At 38.1% G+C, this 17,253-nt stretch overlaps 2 protein-coding genes and 1 pseudogene across 3 annotated transcripts; 1 reads left to right on the forward strand and 2 right to left on the reverse strand.

Moving 5' to 3' along the window:
• Positions 1–1,018: 1,018 nt before the first annotated feature.
• LOC149042109 (uncharacterized) lies at positions 1,019–15,548 on the reverse strand. Its single transcript, XM_089211516.1, has 8 exons — positions 14,759–15,548; positions 5,400–5,485; positions 4,889–4,939; positions 4,384–4,473; positions 3,838–3,942; positions 3,095–3,181; positions 2,338–2,631; positions 1,019–2,022 (listed from the first exon to the last, which is right to left on the reverse strand). The coding sequence occupies exons 1-8, from the start codon at positions 15,105–15,107 to the stop codon at positions 1,840–1,842; spliced, it is 1,245 nt and encodes a 414-aa protein (XP_089067642.1). The 5' UTR covers positions 15,108–15,548; the 3' UTR covers positions 1,019–1,839.
• On the forward strand, positions 7,485–8,707 carry LOC149042110 (uncharacterized). The gene has a single exon (XM_089211543.1). It carries the CDS (start codon positions 7,485–7,487, stop codon positions 8,304–8,306), a length of 822 nt encoding a protein of 273 aa, XP_089067669.1. The 3' UTR covers positions 8,307–8,707.
• LOC149042111 (uncharacterized) lies at positions 7,566–12,702 on the reverse strand (annotated as a pseudogene). The gene is made up of 3 exons (XR_016188180.1): positions 12,650–12,702; positions 12,292–12,547; positions 7,566–12,165 (listed from the first exon to the last, which is right to left on the reverse strand). The product of XR_016188180.1 is annotated as an uncharacterized LOC149042111 (transcript).
• Positions 15,549–17,253: the final 1,705 nt, after the last annotated feature.

A 17,253-nucleotide genomic window follows, 5' to 3' on the forward strand; every position in this document is an offset into this window, starting at 1 on the left:
AGATGAAGACTAAAAACTGTTTTCAAATATCATTTATCACTCTCTGCATGATGACAAGTTCCTGTTACCAGCAATTGAAATTTACCGACAATCATCACGTATTGGTATTGTGATGATATAATTCATTCAAACGTCTGCTTCTCTGCGATGTCTTTTTCAAGAATTACCTTTTGTTCTTGACGACTCCATTTTTATAAAATGTCCAAAAAAACGCAAACAAACCTTTTTGCCCATTTGCGTCTTCGAAGGTAAAAAGTTAAAAATATGGTGAGACCAAGTCGTTAAGCACCGAATGAGCGAGGTTTTGGTCAAATTTTAACCAAAGAGAAAGGCGAGAGAAACTTGACGAATAGAAACGCGTAAAATCTCTAACAATTGTAATTTCAACAAATCACTGAATGGTGAAATACTAAAAACAGTGAGAAAATGAAGTAAAAATTCTAACCTGTTGTATTTTGGAAGGTTTAGCGAGGTAGACGCAAGCGTAACTAGATATCTGACGTTAAAATGACCCCCTGAAAACCCGAGTTTCTTTTTATGAATTTGTTTTGACTGAAGCAACAGCAATATCATTTATCTGTAGATAATCATCGTTGTTAAGTGGAAAGTGAGAGTCTGTTATCAGCTTGTAAATACAGAGGCTGGAGAGGTCGTAAATAGGTCCTGAAAACCTCCCTCCTCCTGTTATCTTATATCTCATTTTTGTGTAGATAATCATCGTTGTTAAGTGGAAAGTGAGAGTCCGTTATCAGCTTGTAAATACAGAGAGGTCGTAAATAAGTCCTGAAAACCTCCCTCCTCCTTTCCCTTTGTCAACAGAACCTCGCAAACTTAAACAAAATGCGATTTCCCCTGGATTTGTTACCAGATGTCAAGTCATTTACAATTAGCTAACTTGTACTTGTTAATCGAACTACTCGTTAACCGGGACTAATTTTACTAATTTACTAATTTTTTCCCTTGGTCTAAACTATGCCCGATAACCCGAGATTTAAATGAAAACAGCGTTCAATAAACGTCAAAGTATCAGAACATGACTGATTGACACGTTCAACCTTTAATCGCAATTTATATAACGTGAAATATTTATGAAAACGTAATTAAAGCCAAGAAAGCCCAATAAAGTTAAGTTTCATCAGAAATTTGAAAATTGCATACAGCGTATTGAAAACCGTTGAATAACGCGCACAGGACCACTCGGTCAGCAATGTAGTTTACTATAAAATAAAATCTAAAATATCCTTTTCTTCTGCGATGAATATCTCAGCCTATATATTTTTTTAATAAATTTGGCGAAACGTACAGAGAAAAAAAGACACAATAAACGTAGTGGAAGACTGCAGTCACTGTGATTTTGAAGAAATGTAAAATGGTTTCCGTGTTTACATAGCCTGATGTAAACACGCGGGAGGTTGGGAGAACACGAGATAAGCGTAGGAAACCACGACGCGAAGAGGAGTGGTTTCCAGCTGATCTCGTGTTCTCCCAAACTCCCAAGTGTTTACATCAGGCTATGTAAACACGGAAACCATTTTACATTTCTTTTATAAAATAACTAATGAAAGAGGAACGAAAACCGTGTTTACATACGCTCATGTAAAATGGTTTTATGGCCAATTAGAGCGCGCGTACTATTTGAATTATTTTTTAAAAGGGGAATTGAAAATGGCTCTCACTTGTTTAAAGCAATGGGACATGAAAAAGAATGAAGTAATTGCAAATCAAATTTTTTTTGTTTAAAACTTATTGCATACATGCAGGGATGAATTTATGAGTAGTTGAGCAGGGCTAATGGTGCACTGCATGAGCTATGGTTACAAAAAGGTTCAGTTCATGCGTTCATGTGGTCAGCGGACATTCCCAGTAATGCATGACGCACTTAACAGAAGTCTGGCCACCTCCATGATGACCATAACAGCTACAGTAGTAGAGCAACTGATTATTAGATGGGTCTATTCGGGTCGTGAGCAGATAAAGCTGAGCATGGTCTGTTGTACATGAGGCACCAACGATCCTCTTACCCTGCAATAAAAAAAATACTTGAATTACTTGACTGACAACAAAAACAGTAGACTATTTGACTACTTCTGTTTAATAATTTACCATCTATTCTTTATTATGGAGACTTAGATCGATCTAATTCCTGATACAAAGGACCTACATACATGTTGTCCAATTACATGAGCATGCATGATTCCATGTTGGCGTATCACGTCAGATAGCCCAGGTTTTCATTTGCGTTAAGGTAAGGCAAACAGTCTGACAAACCTTACACTTTCCGTTATCAACAAAATTACAAAGGGAATAGTCTTGAATCTTTCCTTTGAATTTACTTACAATTGGTTCACGCTTAATCACTTTAACTGGAGTTGGTAAACTGTTGCCGGTGACTGGATTTTGGTTTCCAGTCAAATCCTCAGTCTTGTGTTCGCACTGGAAGAAGTCTCCTGCTCCTTTAGGTCCCTGTGGCCCTGGTGGTCCTTCTGATCCATTAAACCCTGGGGGACCTATAACACCCTGGGTACCCTGTGTACCATTGAATCCTTGAGGTCCGCCTGGTCCAATCGCTCCTTGAGAGCCGTTGAAACCACGCAATCCAATTGGGCCTTGGAGCTTACTAACATTCTCTATCTGCAACATGATTTTTTGATAAAGGGAACAATTTTTGTATCTTTTTTCTCTAATTTAAACTTGAAAGGTGCACATACTGAACGCGTGACAGCTACGAACTTGCTGTTGGCTCGTACCCGTGATCTTTCTTTTCTTTTTCCCTTTCCTTTCCTCTCCTTTGAATTTTTATTTGTGTGAAAGCCTCTCACTCCCTTCATGACATTGATTTTCCAGCGCTTGCGAGCTTGAAGCAAAGTTAATTTGGTTTTATCAAAGAAAAAAAGACGATTTGCAAAAATTGCTCGACATAATACCACCTTAGTGAACACCTTCAATGTGGAAAACATTTCCGAATCAGACGTAACAGACACAAACTCATCCCTTCAGCTTAGATGCCAGTTGAGAACTGATTATCGCTAGAAGAACTGCGGCCAATTGCTTAATATCTACGCTTGATTAGTTATCTGCAAATATCGCCTTGTACCTTGGTAGAGAGGGTGGTGTTTAATTCTAACAAAAGTGTCCTCAACTTCACATCTTCTTGTTTTAGTCCATCTGTTGCGTTTATCAACTGTTTAAACAAAAAAAAGAGAAAAATACATTCAATAATGTCAATGTCTTCGGACATGTTTTGGCAAATCGTTATCTTTAAAACAGGACACAGCTTTGTTCCACCCGTGGTATTTTCACGGTGAAATATTGCTGAGATAATTAGGCCTGATTTTTTGGAATTCTTATCAAGCAAGAAAGTTTAACCCAGCGTTAATTATCCGCTGATGCAGAAATGACAATAAAGACAGAAAAGGAAAAGTACGCAAGGAGTCTTTGCTAAGCTTTATAACAACTTACCTCCCTTCGAGGTACAAACACTCGCTTTTTGTCCAAAAAGTTCATTTCATTTGTCAATTTTCTATTTAACATGAGTTTCGCTCCTGTTATGAATACGATATGAAATATGAATTGGTAATAAACTCCTCTGGCCACGTCCTATCAGATTAAAAGCTTTTTTCCCTGTCTCAAAACTCAAATCGGACAACTGAATAGCATAAAGCGGACGGGATGCAACAGCTGTATCAAGTAAAGATAAAGCGGAAGATTCGAATTCGATTTACACGATGAGGAAGCGTCGATTTCAATGCTCATAACAACGATTGCATACAAAATCTTTCCCAATAACATCCTTACTCAAACTTTGTAAAGATCTATGAATCATCTTGTAGTACTTACCGATATTAGAGAGCTTGCGGTGTGGTTTTTAAATTTGTTCAAAATCTCCTCTGTTTGATTCGCCAACGTGTAGGCCCCAACTCCAGATGAACTGAATCGGTTCATCTAAGCAACGATTGGCATAACGATCACATGAATTAGTTAGTTTTCGTATTTTTGATGTTTTGATCGTTTTTTGTTTGTTTTTCTCTTTGCAATTCACCTTGGTAAATGAGGAAAAGCTCGGAAAAAAGCTCAGTTCCTAACGCTGGGGGTTACTTCTTAACATACCTATGGTTATAACATATGGGAACTACATATACAATTATAAATTCGTTTCCAAGTAGCTTTGATATCCGTTTACCCACAAAGCTGGATTACATTAAGTTTACATCGTATTTGTGTCGCCAAATCAGCACGATTTTTTTTTTCATAAAACTTAAGGGACGGAAAGGCAATGCAGGTTTATAGCGGTAGGTTTATAATTTATAGGATGTAAAACATTTATCTTGTTTCCTTATGTTTAAACCAAAAATAGAGATAAGGTTTAAATCATTTCATCCACACCTTATCAAATGTCGTCCTATTCATATCATTCACGAGGGCCTTCAGTGAATCAATGTCTTGTTGAAGCAGTCTTGTAGCCGTCTGGTTAAACTACGAACAAAAAACAAATTAAAGGTGCTCAGCGAGAAGGGTTTACATAGAGATAGCAGTGTAGCACTTTCGAACCGATCGTATCGGTCGCCCAAACTCAGGAAGACATGAAAAATAATTCGCACGAATTGCTTTTAACACAAAGCTCTCTGTCGTTATAAATATTATAATACGTAAAATCACGAAATCATTTGTCGATTCTGTTTTAAGAGCACTGTTAGAAGGGTCAAATGGGACAACGAATGTCAATTAAAATTTCGAGGAAGCATATATAGTATTTGCAACGGGCACTGTGATTCCATGCAGGTGTGTGAAATAATAAACATTCAACAGGAAATTCAATCCTAAAGAATCTATGGAAACTTTCTCTGTAATCCATTTTCAACTCAAAAGATAGATAGCTAGAATCGCATACCGTAACGGTAAACTCCTTTTGAGAACTTCCAGTCACGTTAGGCGAGACAACCTGTTGCAACCAAAGATATAAAAAACTGGATTAGCTCTACTGGTAGACATTACCAAAGGGGCAGAGAGGAGGAAGGCATTTCCAGTAACTTTTTCGCGTCAATCCTGACTGTATTCAAGACAAAATGTTTCTGCTTCATTAGATTTATTAATCTGTGGGGCTTCACGCTGAGGTAACATCTGCTGGGTTCTCTGCTCGTTGCAGCATTTCCGACTTGAAGAACATCCAGAAAGGAATTGAATGAGTAATAAAGAAACAACGAATATACGAACGATAAAAAAAAACGCTGCCTTTCTTAAGACGATTTATTAAGATTTGGATTTTGTTTTGGCCCGTTCACGGTTGTCTTGTCTTTCAGGGGAATCCATAAGGGTATGTAACAGCTATTGGCTTCTCATCAGACAGGCAGTACATGAAATTTAGTTCTTGTACATCATGCATTTAACAGAAATACTCTTACCTGTTCGTTCTGTAGTTTTGACAACTTTTGCTCTAGAGACGTCACCCTGGCCGAAATCTGACTGTCCCCATGAGCTAATGGAGATACTTAAGAAAACAGTAGATATACCATGAAACGCTTCTTAGCCGGTAGATACAATGGAATAATTATCTACTTAACAATTAAACTCTTGATGGGCGGCGAAATAATTTCGTCGTTCTTTTGGAAATTGTACATTCAGTAGCACGTAGTCAAAAGAAAAGAAATTTTCGCAGAGACTAAAAAGACCGTTAATTTTGTTAACGAATAACGTACTCTTTGGTTAAAAGAACTGCAAGACTCTCTCTTCGTTGTCGTCTAGTAAAAGAAGATACTGGCGAGGGGAAAGGGCGTATTGCATATTGTTTGCATGTGATATTGGCTCTGGATACTTCAGAAATCCGTAAAAGATCGATCATTGTATGTTATGAGTAAAAGAGACGTTGCAGTCGCCCAGAGGAGCTGGAAAATTTCAGCACTGAGTATTTCAACATGGTTAATGAAAGGGATGGCTCTCAATGACTCATTATCTTCATGACTGGTTTAGTTCTCATCTGATCAGTATAAGAAGTAAGTTAAAAATTTTGAAAGTGCACTATTCAAATGAACAAAAAATGCAAAAAATCTAGCTCCTATTTCACCAATGTGGAATCTTTTACAAAAATGCCAGCTCTCAATAAGGTAACGAAAATCAATTTTCTCGTCTAACAGAACATTCTGAAAAAAGTCAGCCATTACATATAATACAGTAAATGAAGACGGTCATTGTCCGTTTGATTGAGCGAAGCGGTTATTTAACAATTGTTTCAATCAAAATCTTCTACTGATGAAGAAGGAACATAACAACCACCAATCAATGAATTGATAAGCAACATTTTTATTGGCGATCTCAGGTCCAACACACAAAACTGAGATCCGCTCTTCGAGAAACGGGGCGAAATGTAATTAACGCTGACATAAACATTTCATTTGTGAATATTCATCACCCCAGATTATTTGATCGTATCAATAAAACGTTTATATGTCCAGTTTAGGTTAAAAGATGCTTGTCGTAAACCTGGTCTCTTGAGCTAGATAACGATTCAATTTAGTTTGAAATCGTCCGTAATTTTTCAATCAAGAAAATTCTGGACTTTCATTTTTGACTATAAGCACTTACGTTTCATAAACTCGTTAAATAAACTCTTGATGCATTTTTAATCTTTTGTATGTCGTGGGATGTTTTTGCCAATCGGAAAAACACTCAGTGAGTCTTGAAAACAATTATTGTTTCGCCTTCTCCACTTCGGACCGAAACTTTTGTACTTTTGGTACAGGACTAAATTAAAAAAAGCAGGAAAAAAAGCTATGGAGGGTAATCACAACAAGATTTTCCCTTTTCATAATAACCTTAGAAAAATGTGCTCTTCAAACAAAGATCGCTTTACGTCAAAACATTTGAATGGGAAGAAATTTTGTCAATAGCGCTGTCAAAGTGAAGGTGGCCTTGGTGCAACAGGATGAATGACAATCGATTAATTTTTAATCCGGAAAGACGCGCCATTTTCTAGGAAATCGTTGTGCTCGCTCGAGACTATTTTTAACGTTATTTGTGCTTTGGTTTTCATGAAATTCCGGTCTGTCTAAGAATCGTAAAAATACAGACACAAGAGCCGTAAGTGACTGCACTCATAAAGAGCTGAGTCAAGATTATTTTGAGTGCTTCCTTGGCACATGCAAAACTACATCAAAGTTGAAAGAGACCATATCAAACTTTGGGTTGGGATTTTGCTAACAATGGCACGATTTTTTTATCCTTTTATGGGCATTGTCATTGTTGACAGCTTTGAGGCTCTTTTGTTATAAGAACAAAGGTTTGAAAGAACCGACGCGTATCCGATTTCCGAGCGCGAGATTAAAAAACTTCGTTAATGACCTGAATGTGACAAAATCTTTCTTTCTCGGGGTGGGCTTAGGGAGAAGTTGTCTAGAGCAACGGCAAACTTGCCGGGGGACGGAAGGGTAAATTTGTTACATGGAGAGCGGGCTGTCGGCTGTGTAAAGTTCTCTCCTTTTTCCCGCAACACGATGGTCAGTTGCCATGGGTTTTCCTCCCGAAACTCTGATGCGCGCTGGCGCAGAAATCATCAGCGGCAGTTGGCACGAAAAGTAAAGGCCTATTCAAAAATGGCGGCAAATAATAACAGCGCGAGCACATCAAACAAACTCTGTTTAAGGCACTTCGGCATGGAGGATGAAACAGAGAGAGGAGACCGGTTTTGGAATACCAACTCCGTAGAGATGAAGTTCTCTGCGGAGAAAGAATGGTTGAGGAGGGTTCGTTTCGCAGAAAATAAACCTAATTACGGGATGAGAGACCTTGATCCCGTGTTGGAAGAGCTCACAAGCAACAAGTTGGAGCTTGTAGGTCCCTTGGTGGATGGCTTCCTAAAGGAGATCGGGCTCTCTATTAATGCGAAGCTCGCTCGCTCTAGAATAACCGGTCTTATGGCGCCCATCACTCTCTTTATGCCATTTCAAATCTTTAAACATATCTGGGTTTTAGTACAAGGCTACGGGGGAAGCGCGGACACAACCAAGAATGGTGAGAGAATAACGCTAACTTTCCAGAGGCTCGACACTGCAGAAAAAATTTGGTCTCCCGCGAGATTTAAAGGAGAGAATTTTCTCAAGAAGCGGCACTTCAAGAAAATCCCCGAGGATGGTCGCGTGCTTCAAAGTTACAGCGGCAAGTCAATTGTTGTTGTAACACCAACTACGCCGCTGCAAATGGTTTATTCAACAAAACAACAAAGGGTAGTAACCACATTTTGCGTGCAGCGCTATGATCGAGAAGGATTTGCAAAGGACTCCAATTTGCAAAAGCTATTGAATTTGAACACTATCTAGCTTGACAGTTAATTAACAGTAGGACTTGCTAATGTTTTGGTAGACCTTGTCACGAAACTTCATACATCAAAAGAATGACAACCTTGAATGTAATCTGAAACAAAGTTCTAAAGGAAACATGTTTTTAATACAAGCAGATATTTTAAAATTTAATCTTCGTATCTTGTAGACTGTAATACATTGGAGTGAATAAATAGAACTATGGTTTTACCTAAACATAATAGCTGAAAGCTGTTTTATTATTTGACTAACAATGATGTCTGACTCATTTATGAAATTATCTATCAGTATACAGAATTACTCCTTTTAGATACAAATTTCATTTATCTGTGTATACTTCATCTTACTCTTAAAACTATCAAGCTGCAAATTCGTTTACCTTTTATTTGAGACAAATCCATTAATAAAACAAATGTATTGTGTCCACATAAGCAAAATGCTGGGTCACTAGTTATTGACCCTTTGACCCCTTACAATGTCTAGTATCTAAGTTCTTCTTACAATATTAACCCCAAATTAAACATAAGGTCACAAGAATAAGGGAAATAATTATTAACTAATGAAGCTCTTGATTATTTAGCAAATTCTCCTTGTCAACACCTTGTAAAATATATTGAGAACAGTATAGAGAATATTCATGCTGTTGTTAGCATGTAAAGGCTTAAGTGGCCAAACCTTTAAGTACAAAATTGTCTAGAATCTAAGTTCTTCTTACAATATTAACCCCAAATTAAACATAAGGTCACAAGAATGAGGGAAATAATTATTAACTAATGAAGCTCTTGATTATTTAGCAAATTCTCCTTGTCAACACCTTGTAAAATATATTGAGAACAGTATAGAGAATATTCATGCTGTTGTTAGCATGTAAAGGCTTAAGTGGCCAAACCTTAAAGTACAAAATTCCATAAATTCATTAGCGCAGAAACCCTGCCTCTAAAATGCAAGTTAGTAAAAAAAATAATGGGTTTATAAAGATTTAAATGTAATATATCAGTGCATACCAAGTGATATCAGTGACAACAGTACTTTTGCATTTGGACAGGTTTAACCTCTCTGACAAACATAGCTAATTTAAAAAACTTTGCACCAATTTAAATATATTTTTCTTATGAAGTAGGTATATTACTCACATTACTGGTAAACAGAATTTGTTGAGAGCCTAGTTATCATTCTCATAACAAGTATGCCTTATTGTGCACCAACTTGGCCAAGAAAAATAACTTGAAAATCAAATATTTTGAGAGATTTAAACTGTTGATTAAAAAAATAATTCAACTACCCCTTCCCAGCCAATGCACCTTCAAGGCGCTTAATTAGAATTTCCTTAGTACCTGCAGTGCTTAATCCTCTACTTCGTAAAGCTTCCTTTAAACTAGGTACTGTCATCAAAGTTGGCTGTATAGCTACCTTTCTTACCTCAGTGGCATTGCAGAACTTTAAATGAGACAATAATGACAGGTTATCAGCAAAGCGAGTATTGCACTGTTTACAGACAACAGGTTTTAGTGCACACAACACTGATTCTGTCAGACCTCTGCTGCTTGCACAAGTCACAAGGTTAATACTGGAGAAACAAACTTGACAACTGAGCAAATCGTTTTCTTTGATTGGTGACAGTGTGGTGGAGAACGTGATTGGTAGTGTGAAGTATAAGAAGAGGGCATTGGTTGATGTTCTGGGAGGTAAAATGAGCGCACATAATTACTTCGCATTACTTGCCACCATTTACCAGTGGCAGTACTTACATTTGACCGGTTAGTTAAGGTCAAATCTTCCTTCACACCAGAATGTTTGGCCTCTTAAGCCTGCAAAGAGACAATGCCATAGCCCACCCCATACCTTGTAAACAGCAAATTTGCATGATAGGGAATGGCATATCCAATTGTCCATGTTGTGACATTAACACTGGATGAAAAAAACAAAGACATCAGGTTAAAATACATACTACACATTTCTTTCAGTTCTGCAACCTGAGCAGAATTGGTCTCTATTCTATTAAAAAGCCCCCCAGCATTCCTCAGATACTCACCTATCTTGCTAAGAGCCAGTCGTTGGATTGTTTGTGCCTCTGTTTCATCTTCATTTTCTAAAGTGTCAACTAAACGGTAGTAATATCGAGCCAATGCAATAGCTTGATTGCCAATAAGCCTAACTGGTAATTTGTTATACCTGTTAGTTTCATCACTAAAATGTTCTTTTACTCTTGAAGCCAAGTATCCCAGTCCACACCCCCCCTCACCTGTTGCATGCCTTAAATGAGGAAAACCTGTCTTCTGCAGGTATTGTTTTAGGTCCTCCTCTGATTTCTGTAACATTTCTTGCTTTCTGGCACGCTCCACAACACTGTCTATATCAGAAACCCTCAAAAGAGTCTTTTGGGGTTGTCCCTCCTTAACATCTCCATCTCTATTCCCTATAGGTGCTGCCAGGGCAGAAACAAAAGGATCAAACTTTCCTCTTCTTACTGCCTCTAAATATAGGAGATCAATATAATGCTGCCAGGCATTGATCTCACAGTGCATGGGTTCTGGCCTTAACTTGTCTGCAAAATGCCCAATCCTTGGTAGACCTAACTGTCGGATGCCATTTTCAGCCATAAACTGTAACTTTCTGGAATTTTTATTTTTTTCTGAAAGGTTTGGGGGAAGAGAGGCGATAAAATTGTTTACCTTCTCAGTATTAGAGGTTCTCATTTCCATAGTGTAAGGCTTCCAGGTGTTATCTTTACCCACTCCAATACTACCCCCCATAGTGTTCATGTTTCCTTTATGAACATTTGCATATGGGGAAGGATATGTAGCTGCCTGGTTGAGTTCATTGGCAGCCCACCTCTGCCAGGACATGTCTGCTCCTGGCTGAAATTCAACAGTGCACTCCTTATCACAAAGAGTCAAAACATTACCTTCCAACATTTTCATCTCTTCAGTGTGCTGCTTCCAGAGGTCATGCATTATTTGATCTTTCTCTTTTACACTTACACAGTGGAGGAGGTACTGGAAGTCCCTACTTCGTACCTGATCTCCAAAGTTCCAGCACACCATACTTCCTATTGACATTGTCAGCCCATTTGTTTCAGGAGCTCCATCATCTGAGAACTGAAAAATAAAACGATTTTCATTTTCATTGAACCAGACAAGTTTACGAGAAAGATGGGGAACTCTCAAGTGCAAATCAATAATCATAAACACCAGGCCAGTGACTGTGCGAGAAACACCTGATACCCCTGGGATCTGTGTGACATGACCAATGTCTAAACTTTTCACAAACTTGTCAACATTGTCATCTGAGAAGCTGAGCTTGGGTAACCTTAAGTCAACTCCAAGACATTTAATGTTACGTGGCAGCCAGACTTCTTTTTCAGCATTAAAAAATGAACTTTGTGTTTTACAGACAAGATTATACTTTCTTCTAGACAAATAACTCTGATATTTAAGTGCCACAGACTGTTTCAGTACTTCTTCTGACTTCTGAAAATCATTAATGGCTCTCTCAAAAATACCCTGAAGAAATCGGCCCCTCTTATAACTACTCATTAATTTGGTCATGGTTTCATTACTTGCATTGGCAGCCAAAAAATCCCATGCCCCATACAATGAAGCTTCAAAACCCCCATGAATAAATTCTAAAATGTTTTTAGTTTCTTCCCTTCTCCTATATCTAGTGCTCGACTTATAATCATTAATCATTTCATATGATGTGCTAGCAGCACTCCTTCGTCTTCGGGAATATTCCTCTTGCCCCAACAGCTTTTTCACTTTCTCATATGCCTCCTTTAGTTCTCTCAGTGTCTCCTCTGCTTCACTTATTTCTTTGTCTAGTGTCTCTTTCTCTCCTTTTGATTTTTGCAGTGCTCTTTCTATAAACAAGGATAGGGAATCATCATCAAAATAATGACAATTCCAAAACGGCAAATAAATGAATAAATAATAATCAATTCCGTTTATCTTGCCGCAACTAACCCACTTACAAGTAGGAAACTAACCTGATTCCTCCACTAGAGAATCTGTCTCCCTTTGTAAAGCCAAGATATCTTGCTCCTTCTTGGATAAAGCATCTTCTTGGACTTGAAGATGGCGAAAGTTGTCTTGCAGCGTTTGGCGCTCCTAATATGAATGTTAAAAATGGGCGATGTTTCCCAGAAACGATTTACTTGTCGTTTCGAATCACATTTGCCCACATGGCCTTTCCCTTTGCTGCATTTTCGGCTTTTTCCGCAACATTTACGGTCTCCTTCAGGGCTACAGATGAAATAAAACACTCGACATTGAGCCTGAGGAAATTCAAGATGGCGGCCTAAACTGATCAACGGAGAAAATCGAGTTTACAGGACATTTTCTTACCTGGATTCCTCCGAAGAAATCGGCGAAAACGACGCCATTTACACCAAAGTCCACTTTCAACTTTCGATTTATGGCACGCTCGGTAACTAAACGGTCAAAATTATACTTTTCAGGGAGGAGGACAGGTATTTTGGGTGTATTTTCTTCGTTTTTGTTCTACGTTTGTCTTAACAGTGGAGCCCCCTAAGTAAAAAATTGTTCTCTCAGTACCAGGACTCTAGAAATACAGAAATCACAGCGGTTGTGTTGACGTATTGGCTTCTGTAAACCCGTTGCTAGCCGGTAGCGTACCTATCTTAGACGAGCCGTTTCGTGGAGAAGTCATTCGAAAAACCTGATTTTTTCTTTCTTCTGCCATAAGTGAAAGGCCATAGTCATTCAATATGAAAAAAAGAAGGTTGGTAAGCTTTATCCAATGTAAAATAAACGACTGAAAAAAGCCCTTTAGCTTGACGCCTTAAATCAGCTCAAGCCGTGAACGCGTCATCACGTGACCTCTAAGATAGCAACAGGAGGAATTTACATAGCAACCGACCATCGTGCAAATAAACGCAGAATTTCGAGGTAGAGAAAGGACGACAGTTTGTATCTTAAAATACGAATGGAATATGCCACACAACTATCGTAAAAGAAATCGAAACTGAAGCGAAGGTACAATTATTTTAAAGTATTTTTTCTGGCCTGTTGTAATGCGCGCCAAACAAGTTGCGAGAAAGCTGTCTGTCTCAAGCGAAGAATTAAAAAGCGTCATAACCAATTATATTTGAAATATCTACTGTTAGAGCGGTTTATTGTCATAATAATTGCCGAATGAATCCGAATCAAGCCGAGTAAAAGCTCGTGGTACTAAATAGAAGTCCCTAAGGATGGATAACAAAAGGCCCATTGTATTAAAAAATCCCAACCATAACAACAGGCAAAGTTTGATATGCCGAACAACAGAAAACAACAAAATAGCTTTTGATTTGATTAGATAAGTACAGGTTCAAATGATAATCGTGAAAATTGACGAAATTTTTCGAGATTTAATAAACCGTGATCGGGCAACTTTTCAAACAACGGATGCAAGCATTTTTCAAACGATTTTTCAATGGGAGACCTAAGCAGATAAGAAAATTAATATTGCCATACTTAACCAAAATCAATATAGACAAGTATAACAATAGATAATACGCAAACATGAAATAAAACGAAATGGAGCGGTAAAGTTCAAACGATTTCATTTGTTCCGAACGCATCGAAGGCTTATTGTACGTTGTCGCTATTCATTTATCCTGGACTTAATTTCCTCATAAGAAATAGTGGAGCATGCCTCAGTTTTCATCTATATAAACTCGAAAACATTGTTTTCTCTTGAGTTAACTTCTAAACTTAACTTTAAAAGGTTAACAGGCGATGCTTTAAAGGTAGCCGTTAGACACATTTTACCGTGGTCGAAACTTCCTTTTCAATTAGGTAAGTCTTTAGACGTGTTAACCGTATTACGAAAAAATGCATTTTGTATTAAGATTTGTAGATTCCTACTGTAGACAAATCCCCCTTTAAAAGATGTTATTAGTCGACGTGTATCACTCCAAGGTCAAGCCTTAAAAAAAATAAATAAGGTCATTCAAACATGGCGATTAAAACCCAGAAGGTTTAGCTTCAGAGGTAACAGTGATCGATGCGTATTCTAAGAACCTTCAGTTAACACAAACCACGTACGAAAGTAACTCTTTGAGTCTTCTAAACTCCCGGTCTCTTAGAAAAATACTCCCGACGGCTCTTATTTTTTCCACATGTAATAAGCGCGGTTTTACGCTTTGAGACGTGAAGAAACGAAAGTTCCACCTGTTTTATCCACATGATGAGTTAAAAGCGACTCATCAACAAATGCTCTTCCTACCATGTGTAACCCTTCGTAAAAGAATGAATTTATGAAAATTTTTATTGACTCAGCAGAAAATATTTGATGGGCTCTTATCCTTTTTACTCGAACGTTCGAAGGTATAGAATTGTAATGTAGCCAAAGTGTGCATTGCATCCTTGTAATAGTCGTCAAGTCCAGTAAATGTAATTGAAATATTTCTAAGTAGGTTTATTATTTGATTTTTTTTTTTACGTGCCTACCTGGGTTTGTTTCACAGCTACATCGATCGCCAATTTTACCGAACAACATCAGGATTGTTAGCGCAAGTGCTGCCGTTGACACAAGGCAAAGAAACACCATCAGCCACAACAGAGTTCGGTTTGTCCTGAGTGCACCTGAAGATTCGTGGCTCGTTTTCTGCGGTTCTTTGGGTGAAAACTTGTTTTCATGCGGTAACACCCGTTTTGCTCCATAGTTTTTGTCAACTATTGATGTAAGTAACCCTTTTCTATCCTTTTTACCATCATCGTGGCACCAATTTTGGAAGGCAGGATTTACAACAGCGAAAGGTCCACCAATGCATGACGCACGAGTTTTTGAGGAGGCCATTCAAAAACCGGCTTATTTCAGTTCATTGTGTCAAAGATGTAAACAAATCGCAACTAACAGAAAGGAGCCTTCTCACTCTCTATATAACTAAACGTTAGTCACCCCGCGGTGATCACGAAGTTAAATAACACCTTTACCCGTTAAGAAAATATTAACCTACGTGCCAGGAATGTAATGAGTTTTTAATGACAGAAAGCAAACAAAACTAATCCTCAAGGCATCCGAAAGTCGTGAGAGCTTAAAATTTTGTTTAACAACATTCTGCCCACCTCTTAACCCTTAAGGTTATGTTAGTAAAGACGGTGACGTTATTAGAGGTCGACTGGTTAAACCTGAAATAAAACTTTCAGTAGCGAACGTAGTCTGTAACAGCCCAAGGGTAACCTGACAAAAGAACTCTTGCTGGTAAAGCTTTGTAAAGCGTCAGCCGCTTATATGTGAGAATTAAAGTGGCTGTGACGTTATTCAGTGTTTTTTCAATTTTAATTGGTCATAATGGCAAAAAAGAAGTCCGTGAAGTAATACAATGATATTAAGGAAACACCGGGGTATTTCAATAAGAATTAACAAGCCAATTTTTCCTAAAGGATCCTTTTCGTGTGATTCGAATTAATAGGCTACACAAGCCGTCACCTCCACCTGCGCATCGAGGAGCATAAGTATTCCGTCATCGGTAAACACCTACAGGATAAACACTATCAAAGACCTACCAATCTTCACAAGCAGTTTACCATCTTAAAGAAATGCCACGGAAAATTTGAGTGCCTTATTTACGAGATGCTTTGGTAAAATTTGCGCACAGCCTCATACTATTGTAAAACAAATCTGTATTCCCAATGGCAATCTATTGTTTTTGTCATTGTTTTCTCAATCCAAGAACTGAATGCATAATGTAGTATGGGGCTGTGCGGAAATTTTACCGATGCTTTTGATAAGGAAAAAGAGACCGACTCTGAACACTCAAAATGACTCCATTCCAGCAAAACTGTGTATTTAAAACATTTCTCCATTCTTTTGTTTATTCCCGCCTCGTTTATTCTAATATAATTTGTCACTTACTATTGTATATATAACGTTCACTATAATTTGCATTTGATAATGGTGACATGTCGTCGCCGAAACGTCATTTTTTTATACAACGATTTTTTCCAATTAAATAGCTGTGATACGAAAAATAACACCAATAAACAGAACACAGAACAGACTTGTTATGACAATGTTCTAATGCGAAACAAACATTGAGCAATTTTTTGCGAAATCAACGTATCATCTTACAATACAGTACATCGTGGCAACTGAACTCTACCAAACTGCTTGACTGACCTTAGCACTGATAGCAAAACATAATTGGACCGCGACTGCACTTATATTTTTCGAGATCCAGAATATGGCCTGGCGAGCTTTTATATATGTTGACGCTCTCAAGTTAGATCTTTATCCATATTCTAACCTTCACTTGATGACTGACACCCACAACCTGCTCCTACTTTCCCAAACAACATCAGCAGAACCAGCGCTAATGCAGCGATCGACATCAACGACCCAATGATTATGGACATCAGTATTGCTGCTCGACAGTATCGTCCATTTGATTTCGCCTCAACAAAGTCAACTTTACTTTGGTTATCGCGTTGTTTCCACGGATCGTCTTTAATTTCGAATTCTTTTCGACCAATTTCCTCCTCTGCACAATACGTAACTTGCCTTTTCATTGGAGTTTGAAAAGCGCGGGGAGATTTTTCATCCAAGTAAACCCACTCTTGAAAAGATGGGTTTACAACAATTCGCCCCCCGTTAGCCTGCATTGCGGATGAGAACCTTTCCGTTTCACAGTGGTAGTCAAGTTCTTGTTAAGAGGACTCGTGTCGAGTGTGCTCTGAACAAATTTCTTATTAGCACAAATTTCACGCTTACAATATCTCTGCCCACATTATTCCTAGGGTAATTTATTTATGTAACGATTGTTCACCGCAAGTGGCCAGTAACGTTTTACACAATCAAGACACATTCACTGGGTGTGATCATATTGCTTTTGTGGAACGGTTTCTGTGTTATGAAATAAAATTAGCCCTTGCAGTTATTGTAATTTGATGCGGTAACACTTCACGCTCTTTTGATATGCAAACGCGGCCCTCGCTCTTTACCG

This window comes from Pocillopora damicornis, chromosome 7, assembly GCF_964200805.1.
Source record: "Pocillopora damicornis chromosome 7, jaPocDami1.2, whole genome shotgun sequence".
Lineage (NCBI taxonomy): Eukaryota > Metazoa > Cnidaria > Anthozoa > Scleractinia > Pocilloporidae > Pocillopora > Pocillopora damicornis.